We start from the raw sequence: 14,425 nt of genomic DNA, 5'->3' as shown, positions 1-14,425 counted from the left end.
TAATTTTATAATGGAATCAAAACTGCTATGATTAATTAATAAAAAGGACAAGGAAAAGGGAAAATTGTAAAAAAAAATACATATAAATATTTTACTTCAGGCCTAAGGATGTCACTCAGTTGGGAGAGTGTTTGTCTAGCACACAGGAAGTCCCAGGTTCAATTGCCAGCAATGTAAAATTGGGCATGGCTGTGCACACTTGTAGTGTCAGCACTCAGGGGCCAGAGGCAGGAGGATTAAAAATTTAAGATCATCTTTGTCTACATAGTGAGTTCTAGACCAGCCTGTGATACATGAGACCCACTGACCTGGCAAGTTCGGTGATGGACTGTCATAGCGTGGGGACAAAAGTTAAGGTTCAAGCTTACGAGTTTCTTTGGAGTGTGGTGAATTGGGAGGCCCCCTACATGACCTAACCCATTCTACTCCAGTGAACTCAGCAGCCTATTTAAGCACCTTCCACAGCTGAGCCACAAGAGCCAGTTCCTGTTCACCCCCATGCCACACAGTTCACCACCCTGCCCATCCATAGTATTATTCAGCAAGGCTGTCACATCTTCCTGCCCTGCACTGCAAAGCCCGACTCCCATAGCTGGTCACTCACATTATTCTTGAGATTAACCCAAGTGGCTTTGGGTTACATGACATCTTCTTCTCCCAGAGCAGTGAGCATGAGGCTTATATGCAGCTGTCAATAGAAGGTTTATTGTATTGTTATTAAAGCTTTTATTAAGAGAAACGTTTTCCTCAGTAGTACATAATCGCTCCCGCCATTCACTTCCTCATGCTGCTACTCCTTTAATGACATCGTCCTCTCATCTTATGGAAAGGAGTGTGGCTTATTAACAACAGTGAAGGGAAAGGCCCACGAAATCAGCCTGCAGTCTCCAAGAGTTGAGATGGCTTAACTTACTCCGTGAGTGACACTACTTTGGAAGTCAGAACTATTTCCCTTATGTGACGGTCCTTAGACCTTATGTCCATATTTAAACACTGGACATCTTCACAGTGTTCACAGGCACTGCCCTGGCCTGCTCTGTTGTTTCCAATGTACACCAAGGAGTCCTGGAATATGCATCACTGTACTTGAGATGTTGTTTAAACTGATAATTTCAAGCAATGGATGACAATAAAAGGAGTAGTCGTGCAGTGACTTCAGGTAGGCCTCGTCAACATCATCTGCTAGAGAGATGGATGGCTTTAATTCCATCCTTGTCCTGAGTATTTCTCTCCATAGTCTCAGATGGCTGTGGAGGGGCCTTGCCACTGGACATTGTTTACAGTCAGCTTCTACCCTTTTTCTCAGAATGTGCAGATTTGCTGGGGAAATGTATTCAGGAGACATACTGTCTATGCTTGCTCATTTCTTAGTGGCTTCATTTTCTTTCAGTCTTACTTAGAAATCCCTAGTTATCATGTTAGCTATGTATTGCTCTCAAGAAGTTGTTTCTATTTTAGGGGACTGGAAAGATAGCCCAGAGATCAAGAGACAACTAGCTGCTCTTCCAGAGGACCAAGTTCAAATCCCAGGCCCCACATGAGGTGGTTGACAAACACCTGTAATTCCAGCTCTCAGGGAAATCTTCTGCCCTCTTCTGCCCTCTGTAAATGCACAGGCACCACACACACACATAAAGTAAAATAGATTAAAGACATTACTTATATTTGTCTATATTTCTAACTTATTTAGTAATAGTATTTTTTTTCCCAGCAGCTTGTCTCCGAGTAGCTGGAAACACACATCACGCCTGTCAGTGCTTGTGTTTTGATTATTGATCAGAAAGACTCAAAGATGCTTTTCTTAGAAAATGTAATTTCCAAGCAAGGCTTGCTTTGGTATCTATAGGATATGGGTTCACATAAAATATATAAAATAAAAGTGCTTGTCATATCTAAAAATAGAAATGAAAAATTGCTAACAGCATATTTTATTTGTAAGTTAATTAGACATGGCTGCAAGAAAAACAATATTGGGCTGGAAAGATGGCTCAGCCGTTAAAGGCTAGGCTCAAAACCAAAAAAATGTATATAGAAAGATTATTTTTCATCTGGTGGTAAAGAAATGAAAATGGAGCCGGAAGCACTTCCTGCATGCAGGAGGGGGGAGGGGAGGCTGTAAAAGGCTCAGCCGCAGTACGAACTGAGAGAGTTATATCTTTGTTACTAAATCCTCACGAAGATGACAGTAACTTATACCAGGGAAAGGGTGACCAGGTGACAGCATAGCATTAGAGCAATCCCCTCAAGAGGATGGTTTTCCAGTGCTTGTGTGATCAAAGCATGTTTTATGACTCTTTTACATTTATTGAAGTTTCTAATATACTAAGAATCTACTAGGTGCAGAATTGTTTTCCTAGAATTGCTGAAAATATTTGTGTCCATATTTTTGATATGAGATTTATGTTAAAACACCAGAGACTAGAGACATCCACCACTCAGTTGCTGTTAAACTTAGAAGAATCGGACACACTCTAAAACTACATCTTTTCTATTCCTTTTGTTAAGTTTGAAAATGATTGAAATGTTTCTATTAATTTTTTTTTTACTGGCAGAGTATTGTGTTAGAGGGTTATAACTCATGTTCCATGAAACAGCACAGTAATTCAGTTATTTTAATCTATTCTTAGTGGGTTTTAAATATTATTATTTTATATCTCACAAAAATATAAGACACACATGATTTAAATTTAGAATGACATAAATAATAATAATAATTAAAATAGCTTTCCCCCATGTAATCTTTTCTCTTCGAGTGTTCTAGCAAGCTATTTATCCAAATAATACTTAGAATTGACTTATAAAAGCATTGATCACATTATTTTTCCCCTTACAAATAGCTTGCCTTGAGATGGTGAAGTTATTAGCATATCTTTTCCATGATGTGTGTGTATGGGGCCAAGCACAAATGTATGAGTCAGAGATCTACCTAGAGTGTCATTCCTCAAAAACTTGTGTTTTGAGACACGATCTCTCACTGGCCTCGGGCTTGCCCAGTCAACTAGGCAGGCTGGGTTACTGAGCCCCCGGGATCTTCCCTTCCAGTACTGGGATCGCAGGAGTGCCTGATCACTGTCACAAGTCAGTTCTCCTTCCACTGTGGATCTCTGGGATTGAACTCAGGTCACCACGCTTGTGTGGTGAGAGCTTTTACCTGCTGAGCCAACTTGTAAGACCCAGTGATTTTTTTTTTAAGTTTCGTCAAAGAAAAGGACAAAGAAATAAACTCCAGAGCTTTTAGAAAAATCTCTTATAAACCAAAAGCAGGTGTAACAACAAATCCCTACGAGGAGTTAAAGCCCATGTCAGAGATTCAGTTCTTTAATAATCACAGACACATTCTTATTCAAAATCAGCATATCTTTTTATATTTACATACGGATATTTATTTGTCCATGAGTCATAGAATCAGATGTCATTATTGGGAAGAGAGAAGTCCTGAGAACATTTCAAGATATTTATAAGTAATCTGAAACTTGAGTCCAGATGCTTAAAACCTCTGAAACAGCATTCTGTCCAAGATCTGCATATGAGCTCTGCTCACGATACATTGGAGAGGCTCCGTCCCAGGAAGGCTGGGTGCTCATCTCAAGAGGGAAGACTATGCCTCCTTGTGGGCCCCTGGGATGGTTGATTAAAGACAGCACTGCAGCTGGAAACTGTACAGCAAAGAGTTGGGAGCAGTGAGAAAGGCTTGATTTTAAATGAAGACTGTTCCCCCTACAAGAAAAAGTACAGGATTACACCTATGTTTACTGTGTAAACTGAAAGAAAGAACAAATGAATTTATTTCTTATTTCCTGTCAAATAGCATGTTTTCTCCTCTCTCTGTCTCTGTCTCTGTCTCTGTCTCTCTCTCTCAGCTCTCAGCTGTGGTGGAGAGAGGTTTCATCGGAAGCTGTTCACAATGAGGAGGCTCATGCCATTGTCCATGGTGGCTCACACTTTGTGGCTGAGGAAATGGCACTGGAGATGGGCTTGGGAACATGCAGCAAGAGATGCTATTCCTAGCAATGTCCTTTCCTTCCAAGTTGTAGCTCCTTTGGCTTTCTCTTCTCTATTCCTCTTTCCTTCTACCCCCTGCAAACTTAGCCCTAATCTTCGACTGAGACCATTGGCAAGGTATGAGCAAGGAGAGGTCTGTGGTGACAGAACAGTAACTATTTATGACCCATATTATGTGGCTTTGTCACCCTATGTAGAAAGGCCTTGGTGGGGAAGCCTTCCGTCCTTGTCTTTTGCCTAGTGTCGCTAGCTAGAAAATTTCCATGTAGCTTGGAAGCATTTGTGGTATGTTTCTAAGGTAGGATGGTGAGGGGCCTGCATCAGCCACAACTCCTTCCTAGAATTAGACTAGAATCCTTGCTTCTTCCCTCAGGCAGAAATAGAAGAAAGTAGTACTTTTGCACATTGTGATCTTTTTAAAAAATCATCTTAGAGGGACACAGTCTTTTAAAGTAGGACCCACTGTATCATTAGCAGACACTTCCTTAGCAATTTTGCACTTATCAGATTGGCTTTTGACTTTGGCTTCTGGTTAAAACAAATGGAGGGTGATATATCACTGAAGTCACTCACTCAGTTTGCTTTGTCTTATTGTAACTATTCATCAACTTTAGAAAACACATAGACTCTCATGGATGAAAACCATGAACTTGCTAATAATCACCTCCTATATCATAGCCAAAATAGTCACATCATTATCATCATCGTCATCACCATCATCATCATCATCATCTGATTTGCTGATTACCTTCACACTCCCATCCACGCTCGGACTGTATAGAGTGACTATGCTGTTCAGCTGTGTGGCTGCTTCTCCTGGGAGGAGCTGTGGAGGGCGGAGGGACATGAGGGATTAAGTTGCCTATGGCCAGCACAGCTGATATTGAACGCTGCCCTTACTGATGCCTGGTGTCGCAGAGGATTTTCTCTGGATTCTGATCAATGGATTGCTGCACAGTGAGGACTGCAAATAGCTGGCTTTCTCCCGTCTTTAAAACAAAGCATGCCCTCCCCGAAGGGCAATCTCTCAATTCTGCTTCTCAAACGTAAACGACAGGGCGACTGTGTGCATTCCTCACTTTTGAAGGCAAGACACTGGTTTTTGTCATTACCGGTCAAGATGCTTGGCGGAAGGAATCAGCTTTTGGTACAAACTCAAAACGCAGCCAGTGCTGTATCTCTGCTGGAGGCCTGAGGGGAAGATTCCCGTCTCCATGTGGTGTGTGCATCATTTAAATGGCTGTGAACTCCTGGGACTGGAACTTGGTGCCCTGTCTGTGCCGAGGTCAGCTGGTGAGTGCACTATGCTCTGTCCTAGGAAAAGTGATGGGTTGTTTTTTTTTTTCTCTCCCTCACACAATTAGAAATCATAGACAAGGGTGAACAATCACAAGTCACCGAGGAGGGATGTCTTTAAGAAGTCACTTCTTCAACAGCTCACTGCTGAGTAAGTCAGCCATAGGTAGTTACGACTGTGTAGAAATGCCTAATCTGCTTGCTTGAAAGGATCACTTCTGCTATTCACTTCAAATAGGAGCAATGCATTTCTTAGTTGGGGAGAAGATAAATGAACAGAGCACACGCAAGAAGGACTTGTGGTCAATTTTATTTAAAAAATATGTTTGCCTATTTGAGACCTATCTGAGAGTTCTGGTTTTGTGGTTGGAAGGTGGCAGATCTCACAGTGGTGGCTCCCTCAACACTTCCTTCTCGCGAGGTGCACTGGCAGTCCAGAAGCCCTGCATCTTAGCCTTCCTGCTATTATTCCATGAGGTCTTGAGGAAAGCTGTCTCGAGTATGTTATTGGCCTTCCAGTCTCATCTGCAAACGCACAGTGCCTTTGCTTCTCTGGCCCCACATGCAATGATACCGCACAAAAAAGTAAGCAAGGTCACGTCTCGATTTGTTTTAAAGATTTGCCTGTCAAGAGAAGATCTAATGGCTGGCTGATCATGCATGCTCTTTCTTGATGAGGCAAAGGATAAAAGCTGAAAGAGTCCTGGAAACAAAGCTGTTCCCTATTTAGTTACCGAACTGAAGTTGAGAGGTGTGAAAATGTCCCGGTATAAGAGAACGACATAGTTAGTTTGATACGGGCTAATGTTCCAAGTGGGTCTGTAGTGAGTGTAAGAAGAACTAATGTAAATGAGCAAATGTTTTCGACATCAGGTGCTGCTCACCTTCTGCTGAAGCTATGTGATTTTTGCTTTCCTGTTGTTGAGAAGTCTGAAAAGGAAGAGGAAACTACAGGATAATAGAAGATCCTACTGAGGCGGTGGGAAAGGTGTTTCCTAGGAGAATCCCCAGTCACCCTCACTAACAGGAAGAGGAGGAGGCTCAGGAACAGTAGGAGGAGGCTCAACCACATTCCATCAGGACTCAGATCATTAAGCTAAATGAACAGCCACGAATCAGGTGTGGCTTGCTTGCTGTAAACCTTTTTTTTTTTTTTAATGAGGGTTTAGAAGAAAAAGGGAATGCCAGATGGCACCAGGAACAGCCAGTGCTGTGTTCTTGCTGTTTCTCAGAAGCACTCTTGAGTAAATGATGGCTTTGATTTTATGACAGAGAGGATATGTGTGGGGTGTGATATAACTAGGAGGCAGCCATGGCCACACTTGCCAAGGAGATAGAGGAATTGCCCCCAAATCCATGCTAATTCCCCAAAAAGCCTGGATGGACATGTGTGTTTCTACATGAATATGTAAAAGACTTCCCAGAGAAGGGTTAGGAGGGCTGAAGGCATGATGAAGTGGCTTTCCGGGATCTGAATTCTCAGCTATGGGTGCAAAAAAAGGTGATGCTGTCCTTACATAAGGACGGATCCCCCCCTTTGACGTAATCTGTTGTGAGCTGCCTGACCCTGGAACTACCACATTACTAATCCCATGTGGCCTCAAGCCAGGGCAATTATTCTCTGCTTTGAACCATTTGAATCAGAAGAACTAACAACTCTGTTCTACCACAGAATACATTTATCGACCGCTGCCTTCAAGTTAGTTTAAATGAAAGACAAAAAAAAATTGTAAATTATATAAGCTAAAACATGTAAGACCAAATTTAAAAACCTAGCATTTTCTCTTAAAAAAAAAGAAAAAAACCCCACTATTGTACTCTTTTCACATAATCAAGACAACAAAACATAAACAATTTATTATTAAAATTTCAAGTTGGCATAGTGATGAATTTCATTATAGAATTCTCCTAAGTGTACTTTCAACATTTTTCTCTACTTCTAGGATATACGTAGAATCAAATTATATGGTTTTGCCCTTTCTTGCTATAGTGCTCAGAATTGTTCCCCTAAAATATGAAGGTTTACAGGACGGGACTTCACCATCCACCTCCATAACAGTGTTGAGACTCTGTCCAGCTAAAAATGAGGCACAGAGGGTGTTCAGTCAGCCCTTGACAAAATTTTAGCAAACTTCTGAAAATTGGACAGTGTCTGTGACTGGAGAATCCCATCTTGAGTTTACAGGTGATATTCTGTCTTTGTCTTCCTACTGGGTATTAACAGGAGCATCTACATCTTAGACACTACGTTATTCCACCTGGTGTCTTTCCCTACTGAGTATGTAAGAGAACATCCAGAAATTTTAATTTTACTTGGTTTTGTTCTATTGCTTCCAAAGGCACCTCTAAGAGGGTACATGACTCTCCCTCTTAGAATGATGGAGGATGGTTTTCGCGGTGCCTGCTTTCCTTCTTGGGTTCCTCTACCTCTGCTCCCTCAGGATAACCTCACCAAATCCGGCTTATACGGTGCTTACTGACGTACATATAGCCTGGTTTGATTCCTTGCCTAAACAAGCTGCTAAGGCGGCCTCACGTGGGTCTGTAAACTGCACCGGAAAGCATGGGCAACTCCCAGCCCTTCCCAGATCCTCTCTCCTCTCACTGCCTTGCAAGCGGCTAGTCACTCCAGCTCTGTTCCTCTCTTCTCGGCCCCGCAGCGTTGATTCTTTTTCTTGAAATGTACCTTGGAGAAGGGAAGGGCTGAGAGATTTAAGACGCAGGGATCCATGTCACGTGCTGCCCGTAGCAACCGCGGCGGCGGCGCCGCCGAGTCCTTAGCGAGACTGCACCATTTTCTCTCGCCCTGCATAGAGGTGTGGTTGCAAGCGGCGGAGAACTCCCCACCCCCTAGGACTTACACCGAGGTGGCCTCTTCCTGGCTCCGGTCTGAAGACAGACTGTCTGGAGGAGTCCCCCAAGACCGTTCCAACTGGTGATGAGGGACTAAGGAAGGCTTTTGCAACTATTAGGATGCTTGTCTGCACTCGGGGCCACCCAACTGCTGAGGAGCTCCGGGTCCAGAGCTCCGCCCTCCCTTGGGACCATTGCTGAGCGTGGGCGCTCACCTGTGCATGCCAGTGTGCAGGTGTGTGCTGCTGGGGGTTTTGACTTGCAGACCGGAGGGACACTCGAGTGAATTATGGGTGCTGCAGAGGCTGGAGCAAGATTATGACCTAGCTCGGGGGCGGAGTGGATTATTTTGTGAGTGTTCTGGCTGCCAGCCATTGCTCTGCTTGGGGAAATCACATCTCCACATAGCAGTAAAATCACCTGTACTGCCGGGGAGTGGAAAGTGATCCTCTGCCGATTTCGTCTGCAAACATGGCTCACGCTGCTGCTTCTATCAAAAAAGTTCGAGAGGCTGACCTGGATGAAAAGGAAAAGAATCTGGAGAGAGAGAGGAAAAAACAACGGAAAATCCCCAGGGATCGAATGGAACGGAAAAGAAAGGTAGGGAGAGCCTCAGTGCTCCCCCCTCCCCCACTTTCGTAGCGCTGTTAGACCTGGCAACTTCATCTTCCCTTTTTCCATCACTCCCCTGCACCATTTCCAAGCACAGTTTGCAGCTCGGAAGAGCTCTCGCCTGAATTTGCTGCATTGGGAGGAGATGCTTGAATAGGATGGATTTCCTTCTCTTTGCTCAAGCAAAGCAAAATCCGTCACTTCATTTTCTCTCTTCTATCTCAGAGTATTCTGTCTCAAGGCTGGGTTCTCCAGTCTTCCAGTTTACTCTCATAGAAGAAGAAAGGGTTGCTGTATGGTTGGAGGGTTGACTTCTTCTCATTGCCTGTGTCTACTACTGGACCGCTGGCACTTCCTCACTGACAGTAGATTCAATAAGGATCCCTGATTAAGAATAAGCCGGAGTCTGCATTATATACCTCCTTGCCTTCCTGAGGGTTGACATTATTCTACACGAGAGTAGGATAAAAATATTGGCACAGTGAGCTTCTGCATTTTTAGAATTTCTATTTTCTAGTATTAATTCTGTACTTTTCTTTTCTAAAATGGCAATTAAATAAAAATATTTAGCTAACCAAGTCAATGAATCATCGAATCTCCTAATACTAAACCATAGAATAGTTGTCTTTCTCGTAAACATTTTTTTCCTTAATTAACTTGGCCTAAAAATATAAATCTTACAAGCTGACAGTAATAAAATACTCTTTAAAGCCAGTAGTCTGGATTTGTAAAGTTATTGTATGTAAACACTTTAATTAACAAAGTAGGTCACTGAATAAATTCAGATGATAAATGGTATATTACACTAGCAGAATGTAAAAACAGTGCTTTGTAAACAGCTCTGGGATTAGAGATGCATGAGGACTCACATGCCTGCTCCCTGGACCTTTTCCTTCCATAAAAGCCATATTGGCCTTCATATTTGAGATACATTGTCTTTGCCTTAAAATATTTTTTTTTTTTTAGCGACACCTAAGGAACCACACTTAATTGAGATCTCACTGCATAGAGGTTCAACTTGTTTCTGTTTTACTTTTCTACTGTTAGATCAAAGACTCATACCTGAAAACAGATGAAATTACTATGCCTTCTGGAGAAAATGTAATACAGTTTATTTGACCTTTAAAATGCCTTGTTTCAGGATCTTCTTTTCCAGTGTCTTCAGATACCTTCTTTTACAGTATCCAAGTCTTACTGGCCATTTTTTGTTGGGGTTGGCTTCCTCCTCTAAACCTCCTGTAGTTTTGTTTTTAATCCTCCAAATAGAAACATTACCACTTCAAGTATTTTCTTGTATTTATATCCTCTTAAATCTTTTGTTCCCTCAGTTACAGTGCATTATTTCTTGGCCAGGAGTGCTTGAACAACATCCAGTTGAGACCCAATAACATTTCGTAGCCCAAACGCCTTGCCTCCATTCACTGGAAGCCTTTCAACTTTGCTTGGTTTCCAGATGGACTCCACTGCTATTCTTTCTCTAAACCTCATTATGCCTGAAAAAGTTACATCGTTAAAATGGCAAGTGCCAGTAGTGGTAAGGAATCCCAGTTGCTTGAATGGCATCTTGCTTAGGCTTGAATCTGGCACTGTCAGCCAGACTGTTGGTTAGTAATATAATAGGACAAGATCATCTGGGCACGTTTAGATACCATTACCCTAGAAGCAGAGTAATTAATAGTATTTGTCCTCATTTTTCTTGTGTTTTTGTATATACTTACTTCCATAGCAGATGCACGTAGGATTGCACAGCACAGTAACAGTTTACCAGATGATAGGGTGTATCCTGAGCTATATCAAATTTCTTTCCTAGAGAGACAACTTCCCCTCCCACACATACACATCCTCACCCAACCCAGCGTTCAAATATGATTCCAAAGGAAAAAGGCATACTTCATGATTATTTCTTAAGGTGTAGAAAATGATAGCTCATGGAGGGATGAAAATGCCTATTACTGGACTCTAGAATATCATCTTTAGAAAATCATTTTAAAATGATCACATTTTCTGCTGATGTCATTTCATAATTGTAAAGGAATACATCAGTTGTAGGAGTCATAGAGGTCAGGGAGTATTATTTTCATATCTATGCAAGGCTTCTTACCCATAAACTTTTATGCAAAGGATTCAGGGAAGACCTATACCCAATGCAGATAAAACTACAGAGCTTGGGGCAGGGGGAATTAATTGATTTTAAGACGATATTTTACCAAGATGATAGCTATTGATTTTTTAAAATAATTCAATTAGGTGGCCTTGTATTTGGGCTTCATTTTAATATGCCTCTATAAACTTGATATTAACTAAAAGAGTACTTATTTTGCTTTGTAGCATATAAACATGTTAAAGTAAATCTTATCTCTTTCTAAACTTGTGTCCTGTTCAGTTCTCAACAATACCCTAATACTAACTTACAATTTGTGTGTTTTTAAAAGACAACGGGTGGCACTCAGAGGAAGGACAGCAGGTTACCAAGAAGAGACTTGATACCCTATGAGCATATACAGGGGGAGGTAATTCCCCTCAGGAACAGTCATAGGGGAGAGGAATAAGGGGAAAATGGGAGGGAGGGAAGAATGGGAGGATACAAGGGATGGGATAAGCATTGAGATGTAACAAGAATAAATGAATAAAGGAAAAAAAATTCCAGCAAAAAAAAATAAATCATTACATTGTATTTATATTACTTCCTAAAAAAAAAAAAAAAGACAATGGTTTGCACGTTAGGAGATTTCATTTCAGCCTCACTGTAAGCAAAATGTTCAGGCTTCCTTGACTGTACTCTGGATAACTAATATTTAAATGTAGTATATGGCATGGTCATTGCGTTTGTGAATACTAGGTATAATGAATCTAAGCTTTAACCAAAGGAACTGAGTTCAAGAGTGGTTGAAACAAACTAATCTGAATTTGTTTTCTCAAAATGAGTACACTGATGTATCATCATGCCTGGGGTAAAAGGCTATTCTGTCCTAATTATCACCTTAGTATTAACTGAGTAATCTTTATACGTACAAAGTCTGGTTCCTAAACTAGATGTCTAGAATTTGAGAGCCGAGCTGGCAGATAGGACAGCTAAGTAAAGTATCAGAATTTTTATGCTGGCAAGACAGCCCTAGCACTAGAAAGTAATTCCAAATATAAGATTTTTTTCCCTCTAAGCTGTGCAATATTTCTCATCTGTACCTTTTCAAATTTTTACTCATAAAGAATGAGTAAAAGTGACAATGCCATTATATTTCTAAAAGCAAAGTATATATACTTAGAAAATCATTAAGTCAACTATGAATTTTCATAGAAGCTCTTGCAGTTCCCATTTCTCAGCATGGACAAATCCCTCTCTAATGTGTAACATCTACACTACTCACTAGAATCACAAAATATGACATTTTCACACATGTTTACCATTTACATTTGCCATAGTCCACTTTCTGCTTTCTTTTCTTTTGTCCCAACTGACCCCTTCCTCTTTGCTTCATAGTCCTTCCTCTACGGTCATATCTTTTTTTCTTTTTTTTTTTTTTTTTTTTTTTTTTTTTTTTTTTTTTTACTGGGAATGGTGGAAGTCTAGTGCAAGTCTTTTGAAACCTCAAAGCCCACTTCTTTTTTTTTTTTTTTTCCACATTTTTTTTTTATTATTAATTTATTCTTGTTACATCTCAATGGTTATCCCGTCCCTTGTATCCTCCCATTCTTCCCTCCCTCCCATTTTCCCCTTATTCCCCTCCCCTATGACAGTTCCTGAGGGGGATTACCTCCCCCTCTATATGATCATAGGGTATCAAGTCTCTTCTTGGTAACCTGCTGTCCTTCCTCTGAGTGCCATCAGGTCTCCCCATCCAGGGGACATGGTCAGAGGTGTGGCACCAGAGTGTGTGAGAACGTAATATCCCACTCTCCACTTTACTGTGGAGAGTGTTCTGTCCATTGTCTAGATCTGGGTAGGGGTTTAAGGTTTACCGCCTGTATTGTCCTTGTCTGGTGCCTAGTTGAGTGGGACCCCTGTGCCCAAATCTGCCTATCATAATGTTCTACTTGTAGGCTCCTAGGACCCTCTGGGTCCTTCTACTTTGCCTTTCTCTCATGAATCTCACATCTAGAGTCCCACTAGAATGTCCTCTCCTCTGTCTCTGTTTCCTGGTTAGTGAAGGCTTTCGTGGGACATGCCCGTTGGGCTAATATGCAGATATAAGTGAGTATATACCATTTGAGTCTTTCTGCTTCTGAGTTAACTCACTCATTATGATCATTTCTAGCTCAATCCATTTATCCACAAATTTTGGGAATTCCTTGTTTTTAATAGCTGAATAGTATTCCATAGTGTATATGTACCACAGTTTCTTTATCCATTCTTCTACTGAGGGACACTTAGGCTGTTTCCATGTTCTGGCTATTATGAATAGGGCTGCTATGAACATGGTTGAGCAAATTTTCTTGCTGTGTGCTGGAGCATCTTCTGGGTATATTCCAAGGAGTGGAATAGCTGGGTCCTGAGGAAGCCCTATTCCCATTTTTCTGAGATAGCACCAGATAGATTTCCAAAGTGGTTGTACTAGTTTGCATTCCCACCAGCAATGAAGGAGTGTTCCTCTCTCCCCACATCCTCGCCAGCATGTGGTGTCGCTTGAATTTTTGATCTTAGCCATTCTGATGGGTGTAAGATGGAATCTCAGCGTTGTTTTGATTTGCATTTCCCTGATGATTAAGGAGGTTGAGCATTTCTTTAAGTGTTTCTCAGCCATTTGATATTCCTCTGTTGAGAATTCTCTGTTTAGTTCCATGCCCCATTTCTCGATTGGGTTATTTGGTTTGGTGGTATTTAATTTCTTGAGTTCTTTATATATTTTGGATATTAGACCTTTGTCAGATGTGGGGTTAGTGAAGATCTTTTCCCAGTCTGTAGACTGTCGCTTTGTACTCTTTACGGTGTCATCTGCCTTACAGAAGCTTTTCAGCCTCATGAGGTCCCATTTATTAATTGTTGACATTAATGCCTGGGCTGTTGGTGTTCTGTTCAGGAAGTTGTCTCCTGTGCCAATATGTTCCAGGCTCTTCCCCACTTTTTCTTCTAAGTGATTTAGTGTCTCTGGTTTTATGTTGAGGTCTTTAATCCACTTAGATTTGAGTTTTGTACAAGGTGACAGATAGGGGTCCAGGTGCATTTTTTTACACATAGACATCCAGTTAGACCAGCACCATTTGTTGAAGATGCTATCCCTTTTCCATCGAATGGATTTGGCTTCTTTGTCAAAAATCAAATGACCATATGTGTGTGGATTCATATCTGGGTCTTCGATTCGATTCCACTGATCAACCAGCCTGTTGCTGTGCCAGTACCATGCAGTTTTAATTACTATTGCTTTATAGTACAATTTGAGATCAGGTATGGAGATTCCTCCAGAGAACCTTTTATTGTACAGGATTGTTTTAGCTATTCTGGGTTTTTTGTTTTTCCATATGAAGTTCAGAATTGAACTTTCAATGTCTTTAAAAAATTGTGTAGGTATTTTGATAGGGATTGCATTGAATCTGTAGATTGCTTTTGGTAGGATGGCCATTTTTATTATGTTAATTCTCCCTATCCATGAGCAAGGTAGATCCTTCCATCTTCTCATGTCATCTTCAATCTCTTTCTTTAGGGATTTGAAATTTTTTTCAAACAGGT

At 41.2% G+C, this 14,425-nt stretch overlaps 1 protein-coding gene across 22 annotated transcripts in view; it reads left to right on the top strand.

Annotated features, from left to right (window-relative positions):
* ANK2 (ankyrin 2) overlaps nt 1-14,425 on the top strand; it is a 574,434-nt gene that overhangs the window by 314,950 nt on the left and 245,059 nt on the right. For 2 of the 22 annotated variants that reach the window (XM_084755425.1, XM_084755431.1), the window contains exon 1: nt 8,077-8,751. The exons of 17 other annotated variants lie outside the window; for them this stretch is intronic. In XM_084755425.1, coding sequence (XP_084611551.1) covers nt 8,623-8,751 — 129 coding nt within the window. In that variant the 5' untranslated portion in view covers nt 8,077-8,622. Of the gene's footprint in view, nt 1-8,038; nt 8,752-14,425 lie in introns of those variants that run through there. 3 more of the 22 variants (XM_084755429.1, XM_084755419.1, XM_084755423.1) reach the window with 3 other exon arrangements.

The sequence above is a fragment of the Acomys minous genome (assembly GCF_964271855.1).
Source record: "Acomys minous genome assembly, chromosome: 14".
NCBI lineage: Eukaryota > Metazoa > Chordata > Mammalia > Rodentia > Muridae > Acomys > Acomys minous.
Note: the sequence above shows the minus strand (reverse complement) of the source record. Positions and strands in the feature narration are given on the sequence as shown.